This window comes from Oratosquilla oratoria, chromosome 9 (genome assembly GCF_046742065.1).
Source record: "Oratosquilla oratoria isolate Oo_2021 chromosome 9, ASM4674206v1, whole genome shotgun sequence".
In the NCBI taxonomy this organism is placed as follows: domain Eukaryota; kingdom Metazoa; phylum Arthropoda; class Malacostraca; order Stomatopoda; family Squillidae; genus Oratosquilla; species Oratosquilla oratoria.
Genome location: NC_134785.1, coordinates 55656908 through 55676907, shown reverse-complemented (window position 1 = coordinate 55676907; position 20000 = coordinate 55656908). Strand labels below are relative to the sequence as shown.

The 20000-nt window shown below is 40.4% G+C and overlaps 1 protein-coding gene across 13 annotated transcripts in view; it reads right to left on the bottom strand.

Annotated features, from left to right (window-relative positions):
• Positions 1-2372: 2372 nt before the first annotated feature.
• The window catches only part of LOC143028427 (uncharacterized), a 121562-nt gene continuing 103934 nt past the window's right edge, over positions 2373-20000 (bottom strand). For 10 of the 13 annotated variants that reach the window (XM_076190493.1, XM_076190496.1, XM_076190494.1 and 7 more), the window contains 6 exons: positions 19984-20000; positions 10598-11845; positions 10254-10322; positions 7810-7896; positions 7521-7661; positions 2373-6105 (listed from right to left, as the gene is read on the bottom strand). The exon at positions 19984-20000 is cut by the window's right edge and continues 49 nt beyond it. In XM_076190493.1, the coding sequence (XP_076046608.1) occupies positions 5941-6105; positions 7521-7661; positions 7810-7896; positions 10254-10322; positions 10598-11845; positions 19984-20000 (1727 nt within the window). In that variant the 3' untranslated portion in view covers positions 2373-5940. The remainder of the gene's footprint in view (positions 6106-7520; positions 7662-7809; positions 7897-10253; positions 10323-10597; positions 11846-19983) is intronic. The other 3 variants (XM_076190495.1, XM_076190499.1, XM_076190498.1) reach the window with 3 other exon arrangements.

Genomic DNA, 20000 nt, shown 5'->3' with positions numbered 1-20000 from the left:
TTATCTTTGGTGTACCTCCAAATACAGTCTTCTTTCTATTACAATTGTCACTTCAGTTTTGCCTGAAGACAGTCGTACCCCCACTTACTTAGACACCTTTGTTATGTTGGTGCCCCTGACTGGGATTCACTGAGGCATTATCTTTTATTTTCTTATTTACCGGCGTTTGATTATTGTTTTTGTACTCGTGAATCCTCAGTGATTGTAGAGTATATCATGAAGGTGATAATTTCGAGTATGGAGATATATATTTCGCACTTATTTTATAATGCTAGATTTATAGAATCCTGGTTTAATTACACTTAGTCTGTGCTACATTTAGCCTACAAAAAGGTTCTGTATCCTTCAAACTCCTAAGAATCAAATAACATTTTTATGGCACATAGGACGCACGAACATATAAGACGCACTCCACTTCAGCAGGGCATGTTTATGAATTTTAGTGTACTTAGGAATTTTAATACTAATAAAATTCTTGCGGGGAACAGCAGTTATACGATGTTTCGATGATGAACCGCAATACACGCGTTATAAGATATAGAGTTACAGCTGTATTACTCGTTCTCCTTCACTCAGAATATTAACAATTATAGAAAATGTGATCAAGCTAGTTCACAGAATATGATGGTTGCTCAGCTATGACTACAAAATAAATATAATCAAGACGCCAACGCTGCATCTTCACATACTCGTGCCTCATAATTATATGGATGAGATTAAGCATGTAATCTTTAAAGCAAGTTAGCAGGATATTAGAAAGCATTACAAAAGTACTTTAGTCGTGGCAGAAATACCCTACATGATTACAGTATTAAATCTATAGTAAACATTGCAAAAAATACAGTAATAATTTTAATACTGTAGTTTGAGTATGCCAGCAAATACGGTAATCTGATTTGACATGTTCATTGTTTCTTCTTTTTGCCAAATTCATGAAACAGGCTGGCTGTATCAAGTAATAACCTGTCTAATTTATGAAATCTTGCAAAGTTTGGATTATACCTTCCGCATGTGGTTGCATATTTCTCCAGACATCTATTTGCCTATTTATAAATAGTCAAACTGTATAACTCACAAATCAGGGTGTTCAAATTTAGACATGAAATATACTCCTTAAAGAACATGATCTACAGTTTCTGAATTCAATTTTATTCTAATCCAATATTACTTCAATAAATGTTTATCTTTAGCTTTGGTCACAATTATGTTCTGCATTAGAGCTATCACATCCAACGATATATACAAGCTTCTAGTGAAAGTAATAGGTAATTTGAAAATAACCTAGGAAATACTAAAATTATCATACCATTATTCAATTGATATTCTCGATGTCGTTTCAAAACTTCTTTCATATTTCATATATGTGAAGCGAAATAAGAACAAGTGACCCCGTTGTTACAGTGATTTATTTGATTTCATTTTACTTTATTTGACTTTATCCTGAATCGCCACTTTGCGATAGTTTGAAAGTTACTTCAAAAGTATCGATGCTGATCTTGTGGTCACACTGCTTCTCGGAACATTTAGGTCTGTCCTCGACGGCCACTGAACACAGGATGTATTTGCGGAATAAAATTCGTTGCGGTTTGCCACTGTAGCGTATCAAACCTTAGATGATTTTGGCCACGATAATACATTATATATTTTACCCTGGCGAATATCAGGCGATCTGCATCATCTTAGGAAACATCACCCTAACAAAAAATCTAAATAAAGGCTAGATGATATTAACACTATTTCAGACGTCCATACCTGACCCATGGTGTATCTGGGACGATGTAAATGTATCATTCGTTGTTGAGAAAATAATAGATCTGTATACACTGGTTCCCTTATGATAAGAGTATTAACGTAGTAAAAAATGTGTATGTACAACTGATCTAACATGGATAAGACAAAACTGCATCAGAAACCCATCGTATTTAGACAACCGTCACCAGCCACCTAGCGGAGGCAGTGTGAAACAACGACTGCAAAGGGCAGTGACCCGTAATCTTTGACTGAGTCTACAAACCAATAAAAGAAAACGAGTTTATTTTCTGTGCCCCATGTAGTTATTGGCAGGATTAAACCAGAATTATACTTTAAAAGGATTGGACTAGAAGTATTGCCAGGATTTTCTTACTCCTGTAAATCGCTATAGAACCTTCATGTAACATATACTCTTTAGAACATTTGAATACTCAACAAATAATCCCCTTTAAAATATTGTAGTGCCAAACGGCATCACTCCCGTCAAATTATGTAATGTCAAAATGGCACCGTATTTAATATTGATTAATTAATGTCCTTTTTCTTTCTTGAATGATCAGATGTGTCCTTTTTTTCATCTTCCCTCTGGGTCTGGATGGCGGGGGAAAGAAAAAAACATGTTTATTTTGCGACTCTTTATAATTCGATTAAAGATGCACATCACCAAAAACGTCGATGATATATATTTGATTTAATTCTGGCGAATGTTTGTTTCATGAATGTAGAGATGGTGATTGTATATGAATGTGTAGGTTTGTAAGTATGGAAGCATAACTGGATAGCGTTGTTAGACGTGAACACTCACGAAACCATTAGCAACAGGGTAGGAGTTTCAAAAACAAAAGAGCATCACGTAAATCTGTTTAATTCTACAACTTGAAGTCGAATGCTATTTAGTCTCACTAGAAATACTTTTACTAAATTGATGTTCACAGAGGATCTGATACCAATGAGGTATATATAGACCAAAATAATGTAATTTTTACATCAACTTTTAATCTGAAACTCCTACACGTTATAAAACTTAGTCTCTTATACAAAAAATATATAAAGCACAGACTATCAACTTTCCAGCATGATTCAGCACAAAAACAGATTAATGGCAACGAGAATGATTGTCCTTCTAGACAAGGCTTTGAGGACAATTCAAAGATGATGGGAATTGTGTAGAGGCCTCTCGTGATTCATTAGAAACTCGGACATGAACAAGACGTCCTTAATATCATTCTTCAAAAGGCCAAATCGACCTTTATAGTCATGTTTATTGTTAGCTAAGTGGCTGAAGCCAATTTTTTTTTCTCTCTTTCAAGCACAACTCTTCCGATACGATAGCTTTCCTGTAGTGCATACGACAGTATCCTTTCCTTGATCACACCCGTAATATTTCCAATCGCGGACCTAATGATTAGTTATGAGTTTAGGGTCAACACAAATGTGGGAGATGATCACTATATCTATCCAGATGCCAAACATACACACCTAAACCCCGCTGTGAATAAATTCATACGAAATGGCGCGTCTAAGGCACGGGAAGTTAATATCTTATCAATGTCCATTACTTGGAGCTAATAAAATCGAAAAATCTTATACTAAAGAGAAGAAGAAAAAATTGCTTAAACTATACAATATTGTACAAATGCAGAGGACAGAATGAAAAAAATGCAAGATGTCGCCAAAAGAATTTCTGAGAAATCATACATTCAAATGTAAACAACTATGCTTAGAAGAGTGAGCATAAATAGGAAAAATAAAATTTATACAAATGTATATGAACTGTCTGAAAGATATATGTATATATATATATATATATATATATATATATATATATATATATATATATATATATATATATATTCTTAGAAATATAAACAATTATGAATATTTGAGGCTAGAAATATAGACAAAATGCTATATAGCAACAACCCTTATGTACATCTTGTTAGTAAACAGGCACCATGTCAAAAGCCTGTTCTTGGACTATAAACAACGGACGCAAGCACACGCAAATAAACTAATCGATCCATTTAAAACAATTAGTTGGACTGCATCTCAGAAAATCTAGTTTTCTCCATGGCAAAATAGGGAGTTAGTCCCAATTCTAGAATATAAAAACAAAATCTACATGCATTAGATATGCTAGACCAACTATTTTCACGTAACTATCGACAATTTGCATACATATATACATACGTGTATGAGTCTATGTATGTATGTATGTATGTATGTATGTATGTATGTGCAAATATACCTGCAGTCTGGTTATGTATGTATGTATGTATGTATATCATGTATGTACGCGTGAATGCATGTACAAGAATGTATATTCACATGCTTATGCAGCCTATAAAACTAATTATATTTTAAGCATGTAATACGCATCTTTGCAAATCTATATATACAGCATGTTTTCTTTGAGTCTTCAATTAATATGTCAGCATTATCATGCTCGTAGATTCATACTGCCCTTAGCTCTCATATCACTCAAGCAACAGCACCTCCGAAAAATTCAGTGTCGGGAAAAAATATTATAAATAACGTAATTCCACATCATCCAGACTGAATGAAGAAAGAAAAGCCCAGATTTTGACATGTGTTACATAAATATATATATATGTTATCGCAGGGAAAATGCACAATTATGTACTGAATATCAACAACCGTCAAGGGGTAAGAATTAATTGTCCTTACAGAGTCAAAAAATGCACAAACGGTAAAGGAGGGAATCGTTAATATGTATGAGTATGTTATTTCTTTTATAAAATCTCATCTTATCTAACGCCACAGACGTTGACAGTTCTAAACATTTTTACTCAAAACGCTCACAAATCATGACAACGGCCACGTCCTTCTCAAGAAAAGCGTTTTATAATATTCATGCTACATATTTACTTGCCTACGGGGACAAGCACCCAGCGAACACACTTTAGGTAAACGTGAATTAATATTTAAAAATATATGTCGTCACGGGCGGGGGTGACATTTAAGCAAGACAGCAAGGGTTCGTTATGACCCACAAGCACCTTAAAAAAATGTTGGCACTTTGCAAGACACCGAGATTTAAGATGAGCACCACTTGGCACCCATTGTCACGAAAGAGATAAGAAAAATAAGTTAGGTAAGGCGGACATGTTAACTTCAAGTCTGTGATCATTATTAGTTCCAAAAAAGGACCGAAGAATCAGGAAATGGAATTACTGCCTCCATTCTTAGTTTTCGTCTGTCGTCTTCTCGCTTTCCGTTTTCTTTAGTCGATTCTTAAGATCATTTCCTTATTTGTCAGTTGCCAGTAAGTATTGACAACCTCGTTCTTCCAGTAACCTTCTGAATCTAATTAAAAATCGGCATTTTCTGTCACTGGCATGGGCTACACCACGGAAACATATACACGATGAAGAGAATGAACGAGACTGATAAGTTCGCGTTACCTTAGTACTAGTGTGATATGATGAGTAGAATATCCACTCTAGAGGCATCTTAAGAGGAAATGAGTTAATAATTTCTCTCTAATCGACCACCCTTAGCATCATATTATATCACAAAAAAAAAGTATTATTAATTAGAGAACAGGATTCCTGGTCACTGCATCGTTTCCTGCGTCGACAGGATCAAATACACAACTAAATATATTGATGTCTTTATGCTAGACTCCGCCACAGCGACTCCATTATGGCAACATCTTCCGTAATAACCGCGTCTGATTGGCTCCTAGCGCTCAGTGCATCAACCAATCAGGCACAATTATGATGACGTTGTCATTATGTGAGTTCTGTTACTGACAGAGACGCTGGGTGAGGCTCGTAGCTTCTCCACATCACAAGAACTGCTGGGAAAGAATCGGTCTGCGCTTGCGAGAGGCAAAGAGAGAGAGAACCTTGGGAGCACTGTGGCCAACGCCGGCGTGGATCTACCGTGACTACACACAACGGGAGCTCCCAGCTCTGCGAAGTGATGCACATGTCGCACCACATACGAGAGAGGGAGAAGCACTTCAGACCAGTTCAACAAGGTGGTGCATACAGCACCACGAGAGAGGGCCCAGACGCGCACGCACTCACTCACACACACACACACACAGACATCGACGCACATACTAAGAATCACAGCGGAAGTCGTTAAGGCACGCATGGATTAGGAAGACCGAAGCGCGGGGGTACACGGAGCACCGGCCGGGGACGCCGGGCATTTGGGCTACATGATGGTGCAGGCGGCGCCGCAGCAGAGGGGTAGGCAGACAGGGACCATCGCCACGCCTCCCTTGGATTCCGAGTGTGAGGAGCTCTCCTTGTACCCTGCCGCTCTCTCCATTCGCCACTTGGCTTTACCCCGTCGTCCTCCCTCTTTCAAGGTCATCGTCTGTGGGGGGGGTGAAGAACATTGCTGTTAGTTCATAGATGTGGGTGTTATAGGTAAGTTTAATGTTAACAATGGAATATTTTATTCTATCCATATACCAGTATGTATGAGAAAAAATATTGATGCAGCCCGAAGGGATTTCTCCCCGTCTTCTCCTTTTCTGCATGGGGGGACGGAGAGGGGGGGGGGGTCGCCGAATTAATGAAGCGGCCGTGCTGTGGATGTGCTGTGTCTTGCGACACTGCTTCTGACCCAGGGCAGAGGAAAGGATGCAGGGATGACCCGTCATCCAGGAGGTGCCGAGGTAGGAGGGAGGGAGGAGGGTGGACGGGCGTGGAATGTATGGGAAATGGAATGGGTGGGAGTGGTTTCTATGCCTTTTTCTTTTTGGCTACCCCCCGTGTAGGGGGAAAAGCCTTTGCTGTATGTATCTATATACAAAGGTTTTTTCCCTCTTATAAGAGGGGTAGCCAAGGCACAGGCACACACCCACTCCCACCCATTCCACTCCCATCTAACCCACTCTCATCCACCATCCTTGTTTTCTTCTCGTCTTAGCTCCTCGTGGATGAAAGGTCATTCCTGTCTCTTGCCAAATGCCCGGATCAAAAACAATGCAGCAAGATACAGTACATCCAGAGCAAGGCCACTTTACTCAGCTCACTACATACACACACACACACACACACACATATATGTATGTATATATATATATATATATATATATATATAGATACACATATTAGGGTAATGCAAAAAAATGCCATCTCAAAATCTTAGACACCCTCTAATTTGGTTCAATTTAGTACTAGTGTTGAATGTCATTTAGTTTGATCCCAAATTATGTATCTAAACAACTCCGGCAAAAACACCAACAAAATAATCCCTTTCAGCACAAATTGAGATTTAATTTTCAAAGCTTGGTAGCAGCCTCTGCTTTTCTTTATTTTAGTATCAAAATTTCCATACAATGATTTCTTCAGAATATGAATACAATGGGAGGGTGTCTCCCTATAAAATGTTTGCATCACTCTTATATATATATATATATATATACATATATATATATATATATATATGTGTGTGTGTGTGTGTGTGTGTGTGTGTGTGTGTGTGTGTGTGTGTGTGTGTGTGTGTGTGTGTGTGTGTGTGTGTGTGTGTTTATGATAAGGTATGAAGGGCCACAGAGGTAAATCACAATTCAGTTGGAAAAAAGGAGACTTTTGTTTAGCAGTGGACATCGAAATGGGAAAGTGGGGGACAGATCCGAGTTTGAACTTCACTTCTCCGCGTCAATACTCCCTTTTCACATTTCATACTGTCGACGACCAGAAGCCTTAATTCATCTGAGGAGGGAACTTGGTCCCCGAAATGGGGTTTAGGTCTGAAAAGAAAAGGTTTCAGCCCGAACTTACGTGCATACTCTCGTTGAAGAGTTCGTGGTGTCCGGGAGGGTAGTAGACGGGAGGTCCGGCCAGCGGCTTCGTCGGCTCAACCTTCTCATCTGCCTTGGCGGAAGCGTCGGCTTCGGCTTCGGCTTTGACTTCGAGTTCAAGCTGAAAGAAAAGGATGAAGAAGTAAATATGAATGAATGAATAATTAGTCCCGTGGGTGTGTGAAAGACAAAGATATATGGAGAGAGAGAGAGAGAGAGAGAGAGAGAGAGAGAGAGAGAGAGAGAGAGAGAGAGAGAGAGATTCTCACCTTTGCGTTGGCTGGAAGCAAAGGTTCCTGTTCTGGCTTGGGAGGATGATGATTGTGGGGAACTCGCACGACTCGATCTGGGCCATCCTGAAAGAGGAGGAACATCAGCAGTCTAGACGTGGGAGAGGAACAGGTCATGTTTGTCACCGGTGGACGTGAATCAAATGGTCTAAAATGGGTACATTTTCTTGACACATTATCTTAGCAAAATGAAGAAGTCAACGTGGATATTTCGACAAGAAATATCTATTATAAATCTACTTGAATACACGTACGTATACCATGTATAATACACACATACATACATATATACAGTATTATATATATATATATATATATATATATTATATATATATAAATATATATTATATATATATAGATATATATCATATATATATAAATATATTATATATATATATATATATATATAAACAAATTTATAAACAAATATATATTATATATATATAAATATATATATATATGTATATTATATATATATATATATATATATATATATAAAGATATATATATAAACAGAACCCCTAACTTCATACTTCACACAGATAGGAAAGAGAAGCATACCTGTACAATAATTCATAGACACAAATTCGAAATTCCTCATAAGACAGACATCAATACGAAAATGTTTTTACATAATGATTCACACACATGTAAAGGTCATTTAAATGAAATTTCATTTCTGGACTGAAGCTAATAGGCAATATATTGCAAGATAGTGACCAATAGGAAAGGGTCAGTGGGTAGAAGTTGCAAGAATTCATAAACTATTTGGAGTCCGTGGTCTATCCCTGATTGGTGTTATCATCACTATAGGGAGAGAGAGAGAGAGAGAGAGAGAGAGAGAGAGAGAGAGAGAGAGAGAGAGAGAGAGAGAGAGAGAGAGAGAGAGAGAGAGAGAGAGAGAGAGAGAGAGAGAGATAGAGAGAGAGAGAGAGAGAGAGAGAGAGAGAGAGCGAGAGATAGATAGATAGAGAGAGAGAGAGAGAGAGAGAGAGAGAGAGAGAGAGAGAGAGAGAGAGAGAGAGAGAGAGAGAGAGAGAGAGAGAGAGAGAGATTTTAGGAAAGAAGCATTGGAAAATTACCACCCGTAACAACTACAACAACCGACCCTCTCCTTTTTGTAGTCATTATTTTCATCTTGTCATTCCACAAACAACCATTCACGAGTACAGAACGACTGTCCGCGTGATTGAAGCGAAGACTTGTACATGTGTAAAAATCACTTAACATGATTGATTACAAAAGAAACTTGCTGTTTTATATCTCGTTGATTAACAGACATATAACACTCATTCTCCTAATAACGGTCATTTTTACAACTTACATTAAAACAGAAAATAAAATAAATAGAATAACAGAAACATGAAGAACGAAAAGAAGAAGACTGATAATGCATTTTTTTTTTCGAACGCTGAAAACTTTTCGTCATGAGGGCATTAACACGTCCAATATGGCGAAGCCCCTCGCAGATTTCATTCAAGCAATTTCATTCAATATTGGGCGGAGTTCATCACAGCGATTACTTCAATGAACCTCGTTACTACAGTGACGTGACTTGTAATTTCATTCTAGTTAAATTTGTAGTGTATATAACTTCATTCTGCTTACGAGACATCACCTAATTGAAGGAACTACATCCCTCCGCATATTGGTCCAAGAACAAGCAACACTGGATAGACACAGAAAAACATAAGCAACACGACAAACACAAACAAATCACATAACATAGGACAAGCTGCTCGAAAGAAAGATAGCAAGAACTGTGGCAGGATAGACACAGAAAAACATAAGCAACACGACAAACAAACACAAACAATTCACATCACAAACGACAAGCTGCACAAAAGAAGTATAGCAAGACCCATTCGGCATTTTCTAATTTATACGATGTCCTTCATATTTACTTATGTCTAACAGAGCAAGTATGTTGTAACAGTAATCTTATCTACTGATTTTAACTCTTACAAATTTTAGAATAAGATCTAGGACAGGAATTAGATGATTACTTTCATTAGACTACAACGACAACATTGAGGTTTTATTTCCATACACGTTTACGTGCCGTTATGGCGAACTTAGAAACAACTAAATACTATTTGATTCTCTTGACTACAGGTCTGATCTGATATCTTATGCATGTCTACAGTTGCATATTTTCTACAAGACACTGAAAGCTCCTTAATGTCAGCAACTTCCACATTTCTTTTATTAAAAGCTTTAGCAGGGCAAGATGCTATCATCCACTTCGAAGTAAACAAATAGCTGGCTTTCTAGAACACAAAACCTAAAAGCTCCTATTTCAGGCGATTCTAGGGATAGACATCTAGTGCATCTAGTAGAACCACTGCAGGGATGGAACTGCAATGCGATAGTGTTGCAGTAGAACATTCCTCCCCTTCACTATCGCTTTGGTACTGGTTTACCTCGAGGTCGCATGGGATTGCCCTGTCTTTGCGCGTCACTGTATCCTTGTACGACATTCGACTGTACAGCTGCAAAAGAATCGCGTCAAGTGAGCTACGTTGGGGGGGAGATGAGGGGCGTGGGGGGGGAGAATGGAGGGAGGAAGAGCATGGGGGGCAGGCAGGGGGAGAGAAGAAATAAAAAGGAATGGACAGGGGGGTTAGATAGAATGTATGCGTCATTGCAAAACACTGCATGCGGCCACAAACGCCGCGGTCTGTGATCCGCATGCGGTTCTCAGGAACTCGCTGGACACCATCCCCACCCACCCCCTACCCACTCACCCACAAAGGTTCCACCTTACCTCGGAGTCAGGGAACGAGGTCATCAGGTCGTCGACTCGTCGAGGGATCTTGCCGTCCGATGTGGGTCGAATAGGCGAAGTTTCGGGGAACGGAAGCCCCTCGTGTCTCGGTCTTCGTACTCGGTCAAGGGAATCGGAGTACGTGTTGTAAGAGTACTTGTTGATGGTCACGTGGGTCGACGGTCCGTCCGGGCTCCCGGGGCCTCGTGGGTACCGATCCGGTGACGGAGACCGAGAATGGGATCGGCCGCGGTCTGGGTAGGGTGTTGACGTCACAGGAGTCCCGTCTGGGATTCCTGGGCCACCTGGTCCACCTGGTCCACCTGGGCCGACCGGGCCACCTGGTCCACCTGGTCCACCTGGGCCACCTGGGCCGACCGGGCCACCTGGGCCAACTGGTCCACCAGGACCTCCAGGGTACTCTGTGGTGTGTGTGGTTCGGGTTGTGGTCTTGTTGATGGTGATGGAGATGTTTTTGGATCCGGGGTGTCCCGGTGTACCAGGATGCCCCGGTGTTCCATCCGTCCCGTCCGGCTGGGCAAGGATAACTGGTCCGCTTGGGCTGACTGGTCCGCTTGGGCTGACTGGTCCGCCTGGACTGACCGGCCCACTCGGGCTCACGGGCCCAGCTGGACTCACGGGGCCCCCGGGACTCACGGGGCCCCCGGGACTCACAGGGCCCCCGGGACTCACAGGGCCTGATGGGCCGGGAGGACCGCCATGTTGAAGTGTGGTCGTAGTACTGTTACTCGTGTTGTTCGTAAGCGTGGACCTGTGTTGGCTTGAGTACGATGAGTGGATATTGTAGTTCACTGAGGACTGAGGAGGAGGTGGTTGAGTTTGAGGTTGGGGCTGGGGTTGAGGTTGACCCGGGGCCACGGCAGTAGGTGGAGGAGCACCTTGTACCAGCTGCAGCGCAGGTGGCGGCGGGATACCCTGAGGAGACTGAGGAGGCTGTGGCACGCCTTCAGGCAGGGGCTGGCCAGGCTGGATCGTGTAATGGTAAGAGTAGTGGTAGATGATAGGCTGCGCCGTCTGTACGTGTGACGGGGTTGGAGACGGGGCACCTTCACTCGGGGGTACAGAGGCAGCCGTGACGTAGTTCAGAGGCGGGAGGGGCTGGACGTTGGTTCCCGTGTTAGTGGACCCGTACTGGTAGATGTAGGCTACCCCGGGCTCCCTTGGCGACAGCTGTGGTGGCGTTGGCATCGGGATCGGGTCCACCCAGGATTGTGATCCTGGCGACACCTGTGGCGAGTAGGGGAAGGTATGAGTGGATTGTCAGAATTTGAGGGATACCAGAACGTGTCTGGTATTCAAGAATGTATTCTCTTAACGCATCCCTCAGGGGAAATAAAAAGAAATGAGACTCCGATGTGGCATATTACCACTTAGTTGCGTTAGATACTTACATGTACATTTAACTAGTATGATCTGTGTATGCATATATATGTATATATATATATATGTATATAAATATATAAATATATATATATATATATATATATATATATACATTACACATTTATACATGTGCATACGTCTGTTTGTGTGTGTGTGTGTGTGTGTGTGTGTGTGTGTGTGTGTGTGTGTGTGTGTGTGTGTGTGTGTGTGTGTGTGTGTGTGTGTGTGTGTGTGTGTGTGTGTGTGTGTGTGTTTGTTAGTGTTCGAGTTTCTACGTGTTCGTGTGTATGTGTGATTATGTACATGACACTGACACAATATACATATATTTACATGTTTGCCTGTATATGTTCACGTCTCATTTAAAGTATATATGTATTTATGTTTACGTACATATACTGTGTATTATATATATATATATATATATATATATATAAATATACATATATACATATATATATATAAATATACATATGTATATATATACATATATATAAGGCGTACTTAGAACTAATAATGCAACATACGACTATCTATTAAGGCGATTGCCATGCACCACCATCTAATGAGGCAGACTACAGTAGCATGACAGCCATGCACAAAGGTCACTCACTGCCTGATCACATAGATGGACATGCAGCACAGCCCCAAAGCTCGTGGCTATAGTATATACAGGAAACAGCTGACCTTGCACAATGCTATATCAAATATATTTACTTAGGGTTGTATGTACATACTTATACATCATACTACACAAGACGTACGAAGATATATGGAACGGTACGAATTCTAATAGAATTGCAGCGTTTATGCCAATGGTCAATGTGATTACTTTGTAAAAATATGAGTATTTTTTTTTTTCTAGGGATATCGCGTCGACTTGTTCCGTTTTCTTTAAATCATCGCTGAGTACGACAGGTGGTGTGTGTGAACAATGGAGGATCATCACATCTTACTCAACGTCACAGCTACGTATGCATATATATATATATATATATATATATATACGAATACACCAGTGACGGTGATGTCGATCAGATAATTTCGACTGTCGTCCCCGGATTCGAACCGGGCTCGTGAAATCACGGCGCCATCGTCTTACCAACTGAGCTACTGACCCCATAAAATTCTCCAACCTGGAAGTTAATCTAGTTCCCGAGGAACTAAGTCGACTGCTAACTGCCGTCCGTACTTATTCTTTTTACAGAGAACCGGGGCAACTTATAGCTAGTGGTTAGACTGGTACGTTTCCTTGATGGACTTGTCGTCGTTGTCATACCTGAATAGAATCACCAGGTTGGAGAATTTTATAGGGTCAATAGCTTAGTTGGTAAGACGATGGCGCCGTGATTTCACGAGCCTGGTTCGAATCCGGAGACGACAGTCGGAATTATTTCATATATATACACATTTTTTCTTATTTTGTTTTTATAATCCATTTTTGAGTACACGATACTAATGTTAGTTTTGACTTATGTTACATATCAAAGCAAAAGAATGTTTAGACTGTTAATGCTGCAAAAACCGAGTCTCAAAAATACAGATCATTTCAATACATTTGAAACAGGTAAAGAGGTGATTATGACATTATGACACAATATGACTTGGTGGTGTCGTCCTGTCGCGTGAGGAAACTATAAATGATTTTTAAATTGATAAATATCTTCATCAAGTCTAGCAATCCCCATCCCCTCCCCCTCCTCACTTTCACCGCAAACCTAAAACACAGACAAATCAACATATATAGCGAACGTTCCCAGGACTATGAAATCTTACACCCAAGGAAAAATTCATAAATAATTTTAGGTCAAAATTACACTAATTTCGTGATATCATTTCGTTATACCCAGAGGGTCTTTGATAATTCGAAATTCAGGAACCACAAAGAAGAACATCTTTGAGTTTTTAGGCTAAAAGTTTTTTCGAAAAATCTTAACCAAAAAACCCAAAATCACAATATTTGCCCAATATTTATTGACAACTATGATTTTCCAAATATTTCTAGTATTACCATCCATCAGCACTCCCAAACCACCCTCCATGCTTAAAAATAATCTAGATATCTTTCTTATTTGATACTAACGTGGCACGATTAGCAATCATCTATTATCAACGCGTATCATGCACAGGTTTGTAAGGAATAACATGCAATCATGCAAGATGCTGGAAGGTCATTCATACAATGTGTCCAAACCTGTCTCGTTAACATGTGGGGATCAAGACAAATGGAGACAACAAATACTGTATTCACAAAAATTCCCCGTCGCATTAGACGCTTCTAAAGAGCCATTTACACGATCAAACAGTTTGACAAACCCGGTTTGTCAGACAAGTGTTTGAAGTGATGTTTGACCGTGTGAATGGGGGATTTGGTCGTCAAACACGTTTGTCGAACGTGTTTGTCAAACATCACTTCAAACACTTGTTTGACAAACCGGGTTTGTCAAACCGTTTGGCCGTCTAAATGCCCCTTTAAGCCGCGTCCACACTTGTTGCATTTCCACGTATCGTATCATCTTTGCGTACCACCTAGTGATACGATACGGTGCAACAGGGTATTGTATCCACTTGTTGCGTATCCGCCTGCTGTATACGGATACGTAACAAGTGGGTACAATACCCTGTTGCACCGTATCGTATCACTAGATGATACGCAAAGATGACACGATACATCGAAATGCAACAAGTGTGGACGCGGCTTTATAATGTGCAAATAACATCTTTCGAAAAAATGAACAGTCAAAAGAATCAATACAACAATGAGAGTAATGTTTTGTACAATCTAATGGAATTTTAATCTGTCCATTTTGATAAGTGGAATAGCTACAATCTATGACGAATTCTAGTTTCCAGGAACCTTTGTGAATATGACCTCAAATTCTCAGTGGGGACGCAAGAGACCGACATTGTTTTCATGTTTGTTACATGTTACTGACAGGTGTGGACACGATTGTGAAATTAACGAAGGTAGTTCCTCCTGCAGGACTTAGCTTCTATGCCGAATGACCTTGGCCTTGATCTTTGCTCTGAAAAAGGCTTCTGGGTATATCTGAATCCCAAGAGAAGTGACATGAAATGCAAAGAAGAAATATGACACTGCTATGGGTTTGATTTCAGGTAAGCTCTTTATATGAATTGTTTAACTTAATCAAAACTGCAAGCATTTATTTTGTTAAATTATTTCTGCGTTTATTTAACTTGGTCGATTAATCTAACACTATAAGGCTTCAGCTGGTAAGCAGGCGTGAGTGATTTATTGTATTTTTTATTTTCTTTATTGATTCTGATAGAAGCAAACAAGATGGCGGAACACATCAAGCTGAACCCACCACATCAACTTGGCGACCTTGATATATATTTTCTTGCAACAAACGCCAGACAATTCTATCCTGCAGCTGAGGGGCTCAACTTTTCTGAAACGGGGTCTAGATCGATCATGAGATCGTTCAGGTTCGGGTCCACGTACAGCCAGATTATAAAGTTTGACGACAACTGTGGTATGCCTGTCTTCTTGTAAATGGAACCTTGATCGCTTTATCCTCACTACACTGCGCATGTGTCTGATGATGATTTTTTCCCCCTATCCATTTATCTGTTACCCGCAAAATGAGGTGGCTAGGCACGGGAGAGGAACATCTCCACCCATTTCATTTGCTCCCATCATCCTACTCCTTCCTGCTGAAAACTCGAGGCGAAGATAGCAGACATCTCATCATTTGTCTGACGTTACTGCTAGTTCAACTTCCGGCCTACCTTCTCACAAACCGGGTCCTTGCCTTAGACCAGCGTTTCCCAACGTGGGGGGACTAGCACCCCCGAAATAAATTATAGGGGGAGCTGGGAAGTGATGCACACAAAAATCCCATTTATATATATATCATTGATTACCCAGTTGTGTATATTTGACTTATTCCATGCTATTTTATTTTTCTAGGGTGTTCTTATTTCTTCTACAAACAATATTGTCAATTCGTTTCAGTTCTAAGGAATCAAGAAAATAAATCATCAAGCAGTACACTTCACCTTCTTTTATCCTCCTCCTAATAACAAGATAGGGGTGCTGGACTGCTTAGACATGACAACAGAGGGTGCTGTGGTCGGAAAATGTTGGGAAACGCTGCCTTAGACAATACAGCAATCCCCCGTATACCCGAACTAATTGGGTCACAGGGTGTCCGGATTCGGGGAGTATTTGGATATGAGCGTTCAAATTATTCACCCACTCACTTCCAGTCTACATTCTATCATTCCAGTGCATTTTTCTAAGTCGTTCAGCAGATGGAGGGGCTATGAGGACGATACAAACAGTGAAACATAAACAGTGGCACTTTCAACTATATTGGTACCATGAGAAAGGGTGTCACAAGTTAGGAAATTACCGTCATTATATCCGCAACATTCACTGATGGGAGGACAACAATGAAATTGTTCGGATATTAATCGATAATGGCTGTTCGGATGTGGGAGGGGCTACTGTATAGTCTTCTCAAACTCTCTATGTCGTTCACGCACGTTTTTACTTCTTTGGCAGCCTGACCACACGTTCTTATGGCTTTATCCACATCCTCCTTTCATCCAGCTTTTCGTTGTTTTAATAATTAATTAGTATTACACTAAAACAGTCCAAAAGTAAAGCCCTTGTCCCTTGGCGATATGTATCGGAATATTTATATGCTGCAAAACTGTCAGTGAACTTTGGAATCTAGCTGTATCCTTGGACCCTACTTGAACAGGGTTTCAGTCGATCGGGACCCCAGTTAGTACAAAGTCCATGTCCTCAGCGGCATGGTAAAGTCGCTTACCGTTTGTCACAAGACCATCTAAACAGGACATTATGTAAAGCGGGGATGACTATGCAAGGCTAAGGATTACATGACCTGTCAAGGCAGTGCATGATTGGGTGCTGGGGTATGTGAGTGGTAGGCTTGAATCAAACGGAATCAAATGCAAACGACTAGGTTTGATTTGGTTATCCCTCGTTAGGTTTCTTTTGATTGTGTTTTAATAAAAAGGTTCTTTATATCCTGGGTTGTTGTAGTTATCATTTAATAGCCTGGTTCAACTATGTAATGGTGAACATTTTTAAACACTCATGTCAATTCAGGCTTTACAGTGTATCCAGGAATAACCATTACAGAAACAGAAACATGATTTAAAGAAAACGTTAACTGAGTTTAAGTCCCATCGCAGAAAAAGTAACAACATTCAAAAGACGCTAAGCTGTTCTCAAACATTTTATCTTTCTTCTCCAAAAGCCGTTTCCTGGAACAAGTAACAAAATGTCAGTTTCCGACACAACTAAAGCAGAAACAAAGACAAAGGTAAACATCAACCATGACGCACAAACAAAACAAAAAAAACAAAACAGCGAATCTATGGCCTATGCACATTGACTGAGTTAAGGATACGGTTAGTTCTCCCTGTTCCAGGTAACTTACTGGGGGGAAAGGACTTAAAAGTAAAGAAGAAAAGAAATGTGGCCCAGTCTGAGAAATACTTCGTGAAGATCATCTATCAAGACGGTGGACATCATAAGCTTCTGAACCTTCATCTGGGATCGTCTTTTGCTTTTGTCACCGACATTGCTTTGATACTTTATCAATCAAACAATTGTTGGCTTAAGTTTCAGTAAATGGAAAACCGCAGCCCCACAATGACCAGTAGTGGTCGCCGGAAACCTTCTACAAATCTCTTTGGGAAGAAACTTTGGACTGTTATCTGTGCTGTATCAATGTGGGACTGGTTTTATGTCACCGGCTAAAAGTGGTAGGAGGGAGAGATCAGTTGCCAGTTGTCAGATGAAGTTGATAGAGATAGATCTTGGGACGGTCTGGAAACAGAGTGTCAGCGCCTCAGGGCTGTTACCTGTCATTGGACCTTTGATAATTTTATGTACAGCTATAAACACACCCAATCATCTATACCGTTTTGGAACACAAAACCTTCTGATGGAAGGGTCTGATCTGATCAAATGAAACCACAAAATGCGTTGATACGCACAAGGGAAATAACAAGGTATTACAGAATTACTACTTATGATTTAAGTTATTTCAAATCACTGCACAAGGGGAAAGCGTCACAAATAATTGTTAATATTAGTTTTGGAAGTTATTGGGTGACGAGGACGTCGGGGAATGGGAGGGGGTTAGGTCAAATGTATTTCCAGTCACGTAGAAGAAGGCAAACATAGAATGATCGACAAAAGGATATAAACAAGACAATGCATCAATTCGTATTAATATTTTTTACAGTGTTGAAATAAATTTTGACAGTTTCTAAGACCAATATATATATATATACATATGTATATATATATATATATATATATATATATTATATGTATGTATGTATATACATATACATTTTTATCAACCACAATGCACTTTAATTCCAAGCCATCAACATCGGAGATCCGTGAAGGCTTACATGCAGAAATTGAAACGTGGTACGGCCAAGAACTCGAATCCGGCTAGCACGTGACAAGTGCTGTAGTGACTTAACCGATTGTTCCATCAATCTTGATGGAGCAATCAGTCAAGTCACCACAACACTTGTCACGTGCTAGCCAGGTTCGAATCCTTGGTCGTACTACGTTTCAATTTCTGCATGTTAGCCTCCACGGATCTCCCGATGTTGATGGCTTAGAATTAAAGTGCATTGTGGTTGATAAAAATGTATCTCCATTCACTGGGACCCATTCAGTGCTGTACATATTTTACATATAACGACTGGTTGCATAACCTACTCAACACTGTGTATAGACAATACCCTTTCACTGCAGAGGAAGAAGACCCCTCAGGTTAATAAAATCGCCTGACGGCAGCTGGAGTAATACGCAATGAAAGGGTTAAAATGTAACTGTATTGAAGAGATTAAAGATGTGTACGTGTAGGTGTGACCTTGGACCACGTGCTGGACTCGTGATCGACGGCTACCACCCTCTGGGTCGAGAGCTTAGAGTTCATGTGTGTGTGTGTGTGTGTGTGTGTGTGTGTGTGTGTGTGTGTGTGTGTGTGTGTGTGTGTGTGTGTGTGTGTGTGTGTGTGTGTGTGTGTGTGTGTGTGTGTTCCTTCGTTGGCAATAGAAAACGGAATCAGGAACTTGCAGAATTTGCCTGGGTCAGTTATTTTTGACCTTAGCATCTTAGCGTCGTTCTACGTTAATATACCCTTGACATTCCCAACAGAACATCAAATCAGAAGTCTGTATAAGAACAGGCCAGTTCACGACGAGAAAGAACGTCGATAGCCTCATAACACCACATCGTTCTTTAGAAATAAATAAACAAAATCTAAATAAATAAGTAAAATAAGGACAGATCAATCAAATAAATCAGAACCTACGCCGTCGTCGCTGTTTGTATGAATGCGTCACACGACTTGACGTCATCGTTACGTCACGCTGGACAGTATTCGCTAGCCAATGATCGCTCAGGAAATGAATGACGTAAACAGACTTTCAAAATCATTGGCACAACTCGGTCGAATATCGCGTCACCCGAGGCAACGCAAAGCGAAGTGGCCTGTTCTTGTATTGACTCCAGATCACAGGGGTATAGAAGTATCTTACAATGTCGGTGTATCTGATGAGGTTGATCTTAAAGAAAACGGGTTTGGGGTTGGGACTGGGCCACATAATCAGAGAAAAATGGAGATAGGCCACAGAACATGAGTGGCCATTATGAAAAGTGTTTAATGCAAGTTCTCGAGCAGATTTTGGGAATGATATTTAGGAAAAATACAAAAAAAAAAAGAGGATAATCTAGAATTACTAAGAGAATACAGAAGCCTTAATGGGGCTGGAAAAATTGCAAAAAGAAAACAAGGCTAGGTCGAAAAGGCTCTTTTATGGAAAAATTGGGCACCAAAAGGTTGTTGAGCCCTTATGCAAATTAAAAAAGGATTCTAAGAGCAAGAGAGAGCCAAAAGTGAGGGCGGGCCAATGGCGGGCCAATGGAGGGCCAATGGCGGGCCAATTCCTACCCCTGTGAAGAAGATGG